The sequence below is a fragment of the Myotis myotis genome, unplaced genomic scaffold, assembly GCF_014108235.1.
Source record: "Myotis myotis isolate mMyoMyo1 unplaced genomic scaffold, mMyoMyo1.p scaffold_m19_p_3, whole genome shotgun sequence".
In the NCBI taxonomy this organism is placed as follows: domain Eukaryota; kingdom Metazoa; phylum Chordata; class Mammalia; order Chiroptera; family Vespertilionidae; genus Myotis; species Myotis myotis.
The window spans coordinates 178,017,049-178,031,739 of record NW_023416335.1 but is presented as its reverse complement, the minus strand read 5'-3'; the positions used below and the strand labels follow the sequence as shown (position 1 = coordinate 178,031,739).

At 37.1% G+C, this 14,691-nt stretch overlaps 1 protein-coding gene and 1 non-coding gene across 8 annotated transcripts in view; both read right to left on the bottom strand.

The window, feature by feature from the left end:
* INTS13 (integrator complex subunit 13) overlaps window positions 1–14,691 on the bottom strand; it is a 29,689-nt gene that overhangs the window by 14,053 nt on the left and 945 nt on the right. For 3 of the 7 annotated variants that reach the window (XM_036297385.1, XM_036297387.1, XM_036297388.1), the window contains exons 2-10: window positions 12,931–13,166; window positions 11,395–11,469; window positions 10,582–10,784; window positions 10,142–10,222; window positions 8,507–8,597; window positions 6,434–6,562; window positions 6,283–6,306; window positions 4,611–4,695; window positions 104–193 (exon numbers count right to left, since the gene is read on the bottom strand). In XM_036297385.1, the coding sequence (XP_036153278.1) occupies window positions 104–193; window positions 4,611–4,695; window positions 6,283–6,306; window positions 6,434–6,562; window positions 8,507–8,597; window positions 10,142–10,222; window positions 10,582–10,784; window positions 11,395–11,469; window positions 12,931–13,155 (1,003 nt within the window). In that variant the 5' untranslated portion in view covers window positions 13,156–13,166. The other 4 variants (XM_036297383.1, XM_036297382.1, XM_036297384.1 and 1 more) reach the window with 4 other exon arrangements.
* On the bottom strand, window positions 464–570 carry LOC118652189. The gene has a single exon (XR_004966459.1). It is a non-coding gene; the product is annotated as a U6 spliceosomal RNA (small nuclear RNA).

Sequence of the window (14,691 nt, the reverse complement as noted above, 5' to 3'; positions counted from 1 at the left end):
ATACTTGTTTCTTAAATCCATATAACAATGAAAAACAAAAACTCCAAAAAAAGCAAATTAATGAGCCCTTTGTAACACTTTAAGAAACTTTTAAAATACCTACCGATGTTATTTGTCCTGGGTGTGCACCACTTTAATGTTATTGTTTCTTTAAACGAGCCTTCTCTACTGCTACCGCCTAAGTGGGTATCACCTTTAAAAATAAGTCAGAGAAACAGTAACATTACATTAAGACCATAAACTTCAAATTGTTTACCCAAGATTTCTGAAAGAGTTTTAAATTTTATAAAATACCTCTGGGAGAACATTTTTTTATGAAGTCTCCTAGAAAAATACCAAATAGAGTTTGGATATTACCTATGATTAAAATAAGTACTTGATTCCCCTCTAAATTTCTCATTAATTTAATCATCCCAATCACTGCACTGAAAGGCAATAGCAAAACTTTTTGAATTTTTTTTTTTTAAATATGGAACACTTCACGAATTTGCGTGTCATCCTTGTGCAGGGGCCATGCTAATCTTCTCTGTATCGTTCCAATTTTAGTATATGTGATGCCGAAGCGAGCACACTTTTTGAAATTTGAAGACTACAATTGCTCCCTTCTGTCACCGTCTATACATATAAAAGCCAAGTGACCGGAACGTTGGAAGGACCAGAACAACCAGACGCTATGATGTACACTGCGGCGGCCAACCAGCCTGATTGGAGCCCTGATCGGCCCTCCCAACCACCTGTGGCCCCTCCCCGGCCGGTCCCACCCCCAATCGCCCCCCACCCCAATCAGGGGCATGGCTGGCCAATCTCCTGCGTCCCCGCCCCGCCGCTGGTCTGGCCCAATCAGCCCCCATCAGGGCAGTCCGGCCGAACCCCACCCATACACGAATTCATGCACCAGGCGTCTAGTCCTATATAATAAAAGGCTAATATGCAAATCGACTGAAGGCAAAACGACCGGTTGCTATGACGCACACTGACTACCAGGGGGCAGACACTCAACGCAGGAGCTGCCCTCTGCTGGTCAGTGCACTCCCAAAGGGGGAGGAGCACTGCTCAACCAGAAGCCAGGCTCATGGCTGGTGAGCGCAGCAGCGGTGGCAGGAGCCTCTCCCGCCTCTACGGCAGCACTAAGCACTAAGGATGTCCTACTGACAGTTTAGGCCCGCTCCCCATGGAGAAGGCCTAAGCTGGCAGTAGGACATCCCCCGAGGGCTCCTGGACTGCGAAAGGACACAGGCCGGACTGAGGGATGCACCCCCCTCCCCAGAGTACACAAATTTCATGCACTGGGCCTCTAGTTAAATAATAAAATAAGTACTTGAAAAAAGCTTCAGGAATCTAAAATGCATTAGTTATACTGGATCCTAATGAATTTATGAGAAGAAACATAAAATTAGGGACCTAGAAAGTTACAAATGTATAACATTTAACAGTAAGCATTTTTTGCCTAAATGCAGTCTACAGTAAACAGATATTAATAACACTAGAGGCCCAATGCACAAAATTCGTGCAAGAGTAGGCCTTCCTTCCCCCGGCTACAGCAACGGTTTCCCTCTGGCACCCGGGACCCGGGCTTCCTTCCCAACCCCGGCTTCATCCGGAAGGTCATTCGGTCTAATTAGCATATTACACTTTTATTATTATAGATGATAATGAATAAATGCAAACTATAAAACTGACAAAGCTCTAAAGGAGATATATTGAGCACTATGAGGGACTTTCCAGAGAGATTTGACCTATGTTGAGACAACAGGGAAGGCTGCTTCGAGAAGTAAAAGTAACTTGAGTTCTAAAAGGGTGAAGTGAAAATAACTAAAGAAATGAAGGAGAGTATTCAGGCAAGGAAAACAGCAGATGCCAAAATATTGTGGCAGGTGAGAGCATGAAGGGTTTCAGGGCCTTTTAAGACATTTAAAATTCTGTTTTTATCTTAAGGGCAACAGAAAAGCATTAGAGGGTTTTAAGGTAAGGGGAGTACGTCCTGATTTACATCGTGAAAGATATTCTAGTTAGCAGGTCGAGTAGCCAGACACACCACTAAGGAGGCTATTATAGGTACTAGGTAAGAAAATAGTAGGCTGGACTATTAATAGGGAGATGTAATAGTAATGGATATGCAGATGTAAATGTATGAGATACACTTTGGTAGATAAAATCAAGTAAATGTGATCATATGCAAATATAAAGAGCCATCTGAAGACAAAACAGCCATCTACAAGCCAATGAGAGAGGCTCCAGAAGAAATCAACTGCATAGTCAACTTGATCTTGCATTTCTAGCCTCCAGAACAGAAAATAAATTTTCTGTTGTTTAAGCCAAAAGAAAAAAGAGAGAATGTGGTGATAGATTAGATATGAAGAATGACAGAGAGATGTCTTAAAGATGACTCTGAGGTTTCTGCCTTATATAACTGAATAGGCAACAGGGTCATTCACTGAAAGAGGGCAAAGTTCACAGGTTGTTTTGAGTATATTGAGTAATAGGTGCCTAAGAGACATCTTTTAATACACCTAACTTACTGAACATCATAGCTGAGCCTAGCCTACCTTAAATGTGCTCAGAACGCAATATCCAAAAAATGCTGGCAACACAGCACACTGTACAGTATTGGTTGTTTAACCTCGAGATCAAGAGGCCGACTGGGAGCTACAGTTTGCTGCTGCTGCTCAGCCTCATGAGAGTGTCATACTACACATCTCGAGCCCAGGAGAAGGTCAAAATTCAAAGTGAATGAGTATCACTTTCTCACCATCATAAAGTTGAAAAATATAAAAATCGTAAGTCAAACCATTGTAAGTTGTGGACCCTCTGTACAGATCTGAAGCTTAGAGAAGATATCTGGGCTAAAGTACAGGCCTACTCATCAAAATCCAGCTCTAATATCACCTCCTCTGCAAAGCTTGCCCAACTCAGAGATACAATTACATGCAAACCCTGTGTTCCCACAGATCTCTGTCCCTATTGCTACTATAGCATTTTGCATATGGTGTCCATGTCAATCAACAACTATTTTAGAGGAAAAGGTTGCGTTCCAAAGAATATTTTTACTATTTTTCTAAGTTTTAAAAATAAACATATTAAAAATTGATATTACCTCACAGGTTCTTAGTAATTTCCATATATTGTATTTTCAAAAACAAGTTATTTACATTCCTTTGTTAAACATGAATATATTTATTTACCTTAATAGTTTTTCTCCTGTTAGAAATTTTTGTTTAGAAATGGGTAGAATATTACAGTTCATCTAATCTAGCTTTATTTATTTACTTATTTATTTTCTTGATAATCCTCACCCATGGATTTTTTTTATTGACTTTTAGAGAGAGTAGAAGGGAGGAGGAGAGGAAGAGAAAGAGGAAGAGGGAGAGGGAGAAGGAGGAGGCGAGGGAGAGGGGGAGAGGGAGAGAGGGAGAGAGGGGAGAGGGAGAGAGGGAGAGAGGGAGAGAGGGAGAGAGGGAGAGAGGGGAGAGGGGGAGAGGGGGAGAGGGGGGGGAGAGAGAGAGAGAGAGAGAGAGAGAGAGAGAGAGAGAGAGAGAGAAAGAAAAATTTTGATGTGAGAGACACACATCAACTGGTTGCCACCAGCACACACCCCAACCAGGATCAGGGATTGAGCCTGCAACTGAGGTACATGCCCTTGACTGGAATTGAACCTGGAACCCTTCAGGCTGCAGGCCAACGCTCTATTCACTAAGCTAAACTGGCTAGGGCTAACATCTATAATAATAAAAGCATGATATGCTAATTAGACCAGACAGTCGAACAACCTTCCGGGCGTCCTTCCAGACGAAGCTGCTGCAGCAGGGGCTGAGGCAGGGGTGGTTAGGGGTGATCAGGCAGGCAGGTGAGTGGTTAGAGGTGATCAGGCAGGCATGCAGAGTGGTTAGGAGTGATCTGGCAGGCATGTGAGTGGTTAGGGACGATCGGCAGGCAGGCGAGTGGTTAGGAGCCAGCAGTCCCGGATTGTGAGAGGGATGTCCGACAGGATCGGGCCTAAACCAGCAGTTGGACATCCCGCGAGGGGTCCTGGATCACGAGAGAGTGCAGACCAGGCTGAGGGACACCAACCCCAGCGTGCACGAATTTCGTGCACTGGGCCTCTAGTCTTAATATATAAGTACATAAACTGAAGTATAGAAACACATAGGATTTGCTAGCTGGTGGCAAAGCTTTGGCTAAAACTGTTATCTCCTAACTCCAGAGTCCTAAACCATGCTGATACGGCTGCGGGAATCTGTTTTGGGAGAAAAAGCCTACTGAGTCACATACTTTTTAGAGGAAAAAAATATCACTAAATTTCAAAACAACTGATTTATATCCAGGCTTATAAGTTGTAAGTCCATCACCCTTTCAAGTTGGCTCCTATTCTTTTCCCTTTCCCAAGGCAGTTTGCCTAGAAAAGAAAAACTATGACATGACTTCAATGGCTCTCTTTCACAATAGCTTAGTCTTAGTTCCATGACCATTAATAAGTGACATTGTCAAATAAGTTTGGAAAGGAATGAACTAAAGTCAATCAGGTTTGTTTACTGAAAAGCACCTCAAAGTTGTTTGTAAGCTTCCATATGTTAGATCTCACAAATTAAGACTTTCCAGTGTCTCTTACTCACCACTTTTCAAGAAATCTACATGTGCATCTTTGTGATGAAGCAACTCCACATCATAATTGGCAGATGTGTTAGCATGTTGTTCTTCCTTAAAGCAAAATTTAAAATCACTTGGTTTTATTTTCCAAAGAATGAAGTTATTTATTAACTATTAATTTTGCTCTTTGTTTACAATGAAATAAAATACACTGGATGAAAATTACCTACAATAATGGTATAGTTTGCTCAGTAATTAATCTATTTAAAGATGCAACAGTTTTCCACTGAAATATAAACTATTAAAAAACTACTTGCTATATATTAGTAATACAGTATCTATTTTTCTTATATTATGTCATGAGTTAACATGTGATTAATCCAGAAATTTTAGAAATTTTTTTACTCCAAATGCACTGTCTTGTGCAAATATACACAAATTGTCTGTAAACAAATATAATGCAATTGAAATGGTTTATATATATTGAAAGTGAAATCATTGTTTAAAGGAGGAAGCAGCATCTTTAAATACCTACAATAAATTAACAACTGTCAATTATATAAAATAGCAAATACTGACTAATAAACAAGTTTATTAGTTTTCCTAAATAGTAAACAGGAATTTTGATATTATCTATTTACAAGAAAAAAACAGATTGAAGAAAGAATCACACCAGCAGCACACAAATATAATCAAATTCTAAGAGCAAGGCACCTGTCACCCTCAGGCTATTTTTCTTATAACTCATGAAATTATATGCACTGAGTGGCCAGATTATTATGACCGGCCAGATTATTAAGACTACCCCATCAGTACTTCATTGACACTTCCAAAAATACTGAATATTGAAAGCTTCCTAAGCAAATACTCTCAAGGTTTTATTATTATCATTATTTGCATAACTAATTCACTTCATTGTACTGATGGGGTGGTCATAATAATCTGGCTGGTCATAATAATATGGCCACTCAGTGTATAATAAAGTACGCCTATTACGCTACTTTACTTGTTGTTTCTATGGGTTAAAGTTACAATTTCTATTAAAGAGCCAGCCAATGGTATAGGAGAAAATTAATAATCAAAGATATTTCTATGCAATTTAGTGTTCATCATATGGTGGCAAAACAATGTAATTGGGACTTATAAGAAAGTCTCTTTGCATTTTTAGATATGATGGTTACTTTATTTATAAACATAATCAATAAAATTAAAATTAATTCCACTTAATAAAAATTCATTTAAAGCTTACTATGGGTCAGGCATTGCGCTAGTTCTAGACAAGCTAATGATACTATGATGAAAAGGAACAGGTGGCAACAGGTTCCTAAGAATATCCATTAATAAAATCCCAAGACTCACACCTTTGGTTTTTCAGGTAAGGTAATAAACTTATTTAAAACTATGAGCTATTTTTCCCTAGTCAGACTTATTAGTTACAAACACCTTTATATTTGTTGGGCAAAAACAAAAATACAGAAAATAAAAGACCAACTAGAATACACAATGTAAGGAAAATCTAATAACACAACTGTCAGAAAAAGAATCACAGAAAAAGTGGTCATTTAAGATAGAGATTATACTTTAATGAAAATAATGAGAACATGGTTAAAAACAAAAAAGCTGAGTGTTCTTATTAGAGAGAAAAATACAGCATTTTGTTCTGTGATCCTTTCTTGTTGCTTTTCAGTACTTACTGACCTGGTCAAAGACACTGAATGTGGGCTAGCAAAACAGAAAACATGATATGGGGAGAAAAATATTAAGGTTCAATTAAAATAAATAATATATGTCAAACAAATGTTTAAAAAGCAAAACAGCTTTCAAAATAGCAGGAAAAAGAGCTGCCTACCTTCATTGGAATATTTGTAATAGTAGTTGAAGCCAAGTCAAAATGTTGCTGTACTAAAATATTTAATTTGGTAGCAAGATGCCGTCCTGCACGAACACTATGAACTTCACTGGTTAAAACAGGGGACAACTACAGAAAAGTATGAGAGAAAAAAAAAACACCCATAAAACATTAATACACTGTAACCGAATGCTAAATAGTTTACTTCAACCCATAAAAAGTGACTGTTTTCATTTTATAGAATTTGGAAAAATACAAAGGTCCATAAATTAACTATGGTCATTATTTTTTAAAATATATTTTTATTTATTTCAGAGAGGATAAGATAGAAACATCAGCGATGCGAATCATTGATCAGCTGCCTCCTGCATACCCACTAATGGGGATCGAGCCTGCAACCCAGGCATGTGCCCTTGACTGGAATCGAACCCAGGACCCTTCAGTCTGCAGGACAATGCTCTATTCACTGAGCCAAACCGGCTAGGCACTAATGATCATTATTTTAGCAATAAATGTTCAGACAGTCATTCATTTATTCATTTAATAAATAGGTACCAAGCAGAATTTACTACATTATATGCCAGAAACTGTGTGAGCTCTTGGAGGATACAGCAGTGAACAGGCAAATTCCCTGTCCTCTTGAAACTTAGAGTTGTTGATTTAAATATATATTTTCATTTATAATTTTACTTCTATTTATCTATATGCAAAATGGATCTGAAGTGGCCCATAGAAATACTGTAGAAAAATAATTCATTTTGAGAAGACAACACCCGAAAGATAGAACTACTTAAAAGGAATGTGGAAATCACTACAAACATCATATTTTATCACCAATAACTATGATAAGGCAGCCAAACTTTACTTACAACAAGGTAACACAAAACTTTACTCATTCCAGGGTAAAAATATTTATTGTAAATAAGCTTTTTAGCTATCACAAAGTAAAGCCAACATAATGCCACATTATCAAAAGATGCAGGTACAAGTTAGTAAAAAGGGGGCTTATACTGGAAATCACCTAAAAACACAACAATAAAGCTAATGACCTAGCAATACCACTTAACTACCAAGCACTCATAGACTAAGGTAATACTTCACATGTTTATATTAAATAAGGCTAAGAGAAAAACCTGAACCTAAAAACATACACATTTAATACAAATAGGTAAATACATAGACCACTGACGGAGAATATTATGTGATGCAAATTCTTTTAACAATCAACAGATTTATCTTTTCCTTCAAAAATGTTCAAATCTATTTAAAAAGGAAAACCAAGGTTGGAAATTAGTTTTTTCCCCCATCTGATTGGGTAAAGTTAATTTCTAGGTTACTAGAGTGTATTTTTATTAGAGTATATTACTTTTCTAATGAGAAAAAAAGTATTTTTAAGGAATAAAACATCATTAAAGCAACTGAAACCCATCGCAATAATTGAAATTTTAGGAACAACGCAAACTATGTATGGTTTTACAACACATTTAATTAAATGTCAAAAGGCAAGCAAAAAAGAAAAAAAAAATTTTAATCTACACCTGAGGATATGTTTTTATATATTTTAGAGAGAGGAAGGGAGAGAGAGAAACATTGATCCGTTGCTTCCTATACACACCTAGTCTGGGGATTGAACCCGCAAGCTAGGTATGTGCCCTGACCAGGAAATGAACCCAAAACCTTTTGGTACAGGATGAGGCTCCAAAACAACCGAGCCACTCAGACAAGGCTAAAGAGAAAACACGTATAAAATGTACTATTATAACACAAAGAACCGAACTAGGTGTTTTGCTATACAGGTTCTTTGAAAACTGTAAATACAGGGTATGGCAAAAGTAGGTTTATAGTTGTTCTGATAAAAAAAATACAATAATGAATAAATAACACAATAATTAATAAATAATAATGCAAAATAATAAACTATGTGTTTCGTGTTCTTACAACTATAAACCTGCTTTGCTCCACCTTGTATTTTCTTGGCAGAAAATGTTGGCAATGTGATCATTATAATGCTAACCCTTGTCAGCATTTACTATTAACTAAAAATGATCTTTTCTCTATTACTTCTGTACTTACCTCTTTTTTGGAACGATCAGATACAAGGCTGTCTTCACCAACAGGGTAGGTATGGATCAAAACCAGCTCACACTTCTGAATCTGCATGAGACTTAAAGAAAAACTTTCACTTAGAATATAAAAATACATACTGTTCTTATAAATATGGACACAAATCTCCTCAACAAATTGCTACTAGCAAACCAAATTGAGCAACATATAAAAATAATTATACATCATGACCAAATGGATTATCCCAAGAATGCAAAGTTGATTTAAAATCCAAAAATTAATTAATGTGCATATCATATCAACAGAAAATTTTTTAAATCACATTATCTCCAAAAATACAAGAAAACACATTTGACAAAATCTAAAACCTTTTCAACAAACTAAAAGGAAACGTCTTTAGGTAGATAAATGGCAGTAAAAAAAAAATTTTTTTTTAATGTGATAGTATATACCAAATGAGCAAGAGTTGAAAGTTTGCTTCTAGGAAGTGGGGAAAGACTGGAATGGAGATAACTGTTTTGCTTTTAGTAATAGGTGATGTCTTTAAACTACGTGCATTCAATGTAAAGATTCTAGGCAAGTAAACTATTGAGAGTTATATTTACCAAAACAGTATATCTCTATAATCAGATACTACTGTTAACACTAAAGCTAAATATTTAGAAAAACTGTATAACTGTTGTACTTGTATGAACATTAAATGAATAATTCATATTAATTAAATTCAAATGCAAAAATAATTTTTGTGTTTAAAGGATAAAATAAAAAGAAAATTCTTATAATCAGGTATAATTTTCAATATATAACTGTCACAGAGAAAATTAATATATTGTGCATTAGTTTCCTTTTTACTAATGTTTTTTAAAGACAAAACCAGACAATACTAACCTGGACTTATAACTTATTATTCGAAGAATACAGAACTTGTAATGCTATAAAGTTTCCCCCAACTTTTTATTTTAAAATTTCCAAACCTACAGAAAGGTTGAAATAACAATACTATTCAATGAATACTGATATATCCTTAAACTAGATTCACTAAGTGATAGCTATATTTGTTCTATGTACCTAAATAGACATACACTTTTTTAATTATGCCATAGATAGTAAATTGCAAAGGAAATACTTCATTCCTAAATACCTCAGCATGCTTCTCCTAGTGAGAATAATCTTATTTATTAACAATAATACCAGCACTCCACTTAAGGAGATTAATAATAGCTCAATCTCATTTAGACTCCACATTGCAACAGCCCAAAACATATTTTTAATAGCTTTTTGCTTTAAAAAAAATTCATATACTGCAATTCATTGTTTTGGTCCATAATGAATAATGCCACTGATAATTTATTCATTTTATAAATTTGAAAGAATATGAGAGCAAGCTATCAAAACAAATATGCATTATAAATTTATACATTATGTTACAGTTCTGATCACCTTTCTTATGGGAAAAAGTAAAATCTTATAGTGAAAGGGAAAATAGGGAATAAAATTTTTGATCAAACATATCTTTAGGCTAATTTGTAGAGTCAGAAGAGAATTCAAGAAAAATTTATGTTTCTATTAAAATTATTGAAATAATTAGAATGAAATATATGACTATAAAATTTAATATTTATTTCAAATGTAGATTATACTCACTGATCTGAATTTGCAGCAAGCTTGTTATGCTCATGAATCGTTTCCTGAACACAGTCCTCAAGCATTCGCACATGACTATCACTAGTGGCATAAAAAAGATACAACAAACTTAAAGGAATAAACAGTAGGAGAAAAAATTAAACACACTGTTCAGCTACAGGTATTTAACATTACTTCAGTAAGGATTGTTTTTAGGTGCTCATTCACAACACCAAATAACCAAATGAAAAACTAGTGAGAAGTCAAATTAACCTACATGATGACAATCTAAAGTTTTCACTGAGATGAGTCTTTATTTTAGAATTGGATAAACAAAGCTTCAATATTAGAAAGGCCACTTGTGATACATTTAAATGCTAACATATTGTCCCTACTTTTTAAAATAAAAGCCCTGAAAGAGTACAATTCCCTCTGTGAAAGAGTTACTGTTATTGTCTCACCTTTTTGCATTAGTAATGCAAATTATTCTCCCCCTATTGCCAACACGTTCTGCATTCTCCATTAGTAGAGTACGGGCCTCATGTTGGTATTCTGTAATTTTACAGAGGGTTTCCACTGCTGCAACGAGGCCATGTAGAATACTGCAGCATTCTGGATCTGCCCGTGGATTAGGGGGCCCAACAGCAGCTAATGCTGCCATTAGCTAAATAATGGGAAAACAATTATGGTGACAAGAGTATGCACGAGTCAGACAAAGACATCACAAGAAAAGTAAACTATAAACTAATATATCTTATAAATATGGATTCAAATATCCTCAACAAATTACTACTAGCAAACCAAATTGAGCAACATATAAAAATAATTATACATCATGACCAAGGGGACTATCCCAAGAATGCAAAGTTGATTTAAAATCCAAAAATTAATTAATGTGCATATCATATTAACAGAAAATTTTAAATCACATAATCTCCAAAAATACAAGAAAATGCATTTGACAAAATGTAAGTCCTTTTCAACAAACTAGAAATAGAAGGAAACCTCTTTAAGTAAATAAGTGGCAGTAAAATTTTTTTTTTAAATATGGAAGTATATACTAAATGAGCAAGAGTTGAAAGTTTGCTTTCAAGTGGGGAACGACTGGATTGGAGATAGCTGTTTCACTTTCAGTATTAGGTGATGTTTTTAAACAATGTGCATATATTATCCTATATTGATCAAAATTTTAAATTATTTTTTATTAAAGTATTACTGAAACATCAATGATGAGAAATTTTCAAAAAAGCCACAGTTCAAAACCTGAATCATACCTCTTGCAAATTTTGGTCTTCTTGAGTCCAGGAATTTAAAACATGTGCTCCAGAGTCACTCACAATGAAATTCACCTAATAGATTTCAAAGAAATAATTAGTACTCAACTCCAATTCCATCTGATCACATCATATTTAAAATGTAAAGTTTGCTACTACTTAATAGTAAAAAGAATTAAAAATAAAATAATATGAGGTCTCTAGCACTGATTTGTTGATTGATTCATTCATCCATTTTATAAGTACAGAATGCCTAGTACATGTCAGGTGCTATTCTCCGCGCTGGAGTATGGGAATATAGTGAGGAATAAAACAGTTCTATCACAATGTGGGGAAAATAGAGTTTGGCAGGTGTGGTAAGATAAGACAGCAGTGCAGGGAACCAACAAATAAACAAGATCATTTCAGAGTGATAAATGTGAAGAAAAAGATGGTTAGTTACTTCAGGTTGGTTGGACAGAGAAGGGCTCTCTACACAAGTTGCAACTGAAGGAAATTCAAAATGACCAAAAGAAATCAGCCATGGAAAGAGCTGGGGATAGAGAATTCCAGGTATAGTGAACAGCAATCGCAAAGGCCTTTAAGTGAGTACCCTTAACAGGATGAAGTTCGGAGCAGACAGAAGAGCAGGAGATAAGCTCAAAAAAAAAAATAGGCAGTGGCCATAACACATAGGGCATTGAAAGTCAAAATAACTAATTTGGACTTTATCCTAAATTTTTAAGTAAAATTCAACAAAACAAAAATAGTATCACTGGGCCAGCATGGCTAAGTGGTTGAGTATCGACCTATGAACCAGGAGGTCATGGTTCAATTCGCGGTCAGGACACATGCCCAGGTTGAGGCCTCAATCCCCAGTGAGGGTCGTGCAGGAGGCACCCAATCAATGATTCTTTCTCATCATTGATATTTCTCTCTCTCTCTCTCTCTCTCTCTCTCTCTCTCTCTCTCTCTGAAATCAATAGAAAAATCTTTAAAAAAAATATTATCAAGTAAGGTGAAATGAAATGATTGCACCCTTCTCCCAAAAGGAAACATAGTCATCATTTGATATATTTTCTAATATATCACCACCTCAGCTTCATCTCCAACATGACAGTAATAAAAAAAAAAAAGGCTGATATTCAGATGGTACTAGTACACACCAGCACAGTCTGACAGACTGCTTACAGACAACATCCCTGCTGCTTAGGCTAGCAACAATCAACGGTCAGTGCCTGTTCCATTTTGGTGACTATATACTTTGAATACTATCGTAGTAATTAGCTACCTTATAGGATTGTTGTGAGAATTAGAGGAGTTAATATACATGAAGCCCTTTGGAATACGCCTGGCACCCGTAAGTGCTTCATAACTGTTAGCTGTTACTGTTGGTCCCAACTAAATACACATGACATTTAATCCCAAAGGGGGGGGCTACATATCACATTTTTAAAGTGGTAAACAAACAGTTCTAAATTTACAGCAAATTCATATATAAAAAATGTTACAGGCAGTAAGTACATTCCCCAAATTTTGCTTGTACTTCAGACTCACCAGTTTTCTGAAAGGAAATATATCATACATTATTCTACAGTATTCCATGGAAGATTCTACTGAGCAAGTCCACAATGATTTAGATATAGGGGCCAATGGGATGATGCCTTGGGTCCTGTTCTTCACCAGCATATCAAACTCAACATGCTGTCTGCATGATTCTGCCATGTAAGGGCAGTGATCCACAACAAAGACTGTTTTATGAGATTCAGAAAAAATCTTCATTTTGTTTTAACCTGTAAGGGATAAAATATATTAGCCAAATATCTTATACATAACCTTTAAATCTTAACATTATTTCCAATGTGTCTTTTCTTCGAGAAGATTTGGAAGATTCAGTATCCAAAGAAATGTGTTCAACAAAGGACAAGATTTAATGAGGTCCTGACCACAAAGTATCAATTCAAGGGATGAGCTACATCCTATTAAGCTGTCACTCTATCAGTCACAGGCAGAATTACAGTCCATACATATATTTCTTTTGCTTGTTGAATGAATTTAAACTGAGCAAAAGAAAATACTTTTACAAATAATTGTACTTGATCCCTTTAGATAATACCAAACATTAATACACGACAAATACTTTTTTTCAAACACACTTTTGATGAGCTTTGCTAACTGACAGCAATCACATACAAATCCCCAAACTAACCCAAGTCAGCGGTTTTGAGCTTCCCTCCAAAAAGTCTCCAGACTTCTGAAAAGGCAAGGGGATAGATTGAACAGGAAACACAAGTGACAGCAATAGGGAAGACCAAAACACAACAGACATCTAACATAACTGCATATCGGGTCTTCGCATTCGGCAAAGGACCCCAAATTCACAATGCCCCCCTTAGCTTTCGAGCCACCGCAGTCATTGACCATGCAGAACAGTAAAACTTAGGTGCTACCAAGCGCCTGGGTGGGAAGGAGGAGGAACTCTCTTAAAACTTTTTCTTATACGAACTCCCTTGCTTCGTTAATAAAACCTTATGCTTAATAGACAATCCACATTCAAAAAGCACATGGTAAAAGCAGAAGTGTTCATGAACACGAACTGACTTTTTACGATCCTGCTATTGGCTTCTCCTTGCTTTCGCACGCATTTCCCCTTCATGCAAAACTCTTCTTGGAGGAATCGCGACACCCTCTGCGGGAGGGTGCGGGGTGGACAGCACAAGGTGAGCGGGTAGGGAAGACCTCAGGGCTGAGGTTAGCTTACTTTCGTGCCTGGTCCTGAAGTGGAAACGCACAGAGGCCATGGACCACGGCCGCTCAGGCAAAGGCTGCTGGTTGGGTGGGGAGGGCCAGCGCACGGTCAGGAGCGTCTGGTACCCACGGCAGGGGACTGGGCTTTGCCCCGCTCATCGCTCAGCACACCGCTTCTTCCCCAGCTTCCTAAGTGCGGGAGCGCGCGCGCGAGCACGAACACTCACACACCGGGATGCGCGCGTGCGCACAGCACTCTCCGACGGCCCGGCCAAGCCGCCCTTCCCCCTCGGTGGGCCAGACGCCCAGGTCACTGAACGGGGAAGAGGGCGGAGCCAAGAGAAAAAAAAAAATGCCTCCGACCCTCAAGATTTCCTACCCGCTAATTTTCCACCATCACCCATTGGGAAGTATGTTCCGGGCAACCTGAGAGCCTCCCCATCAGCGAAGTACCAACCACAACACCGGCTAAACCAGCCACGGGCCCTGAACGCAAGGCCCTCCCACCCGGGCTCCCCTTCTCGGTCTCTTCACCTAGGCCGGTTTCCCTGGCAAAACTCGCGAGACTTG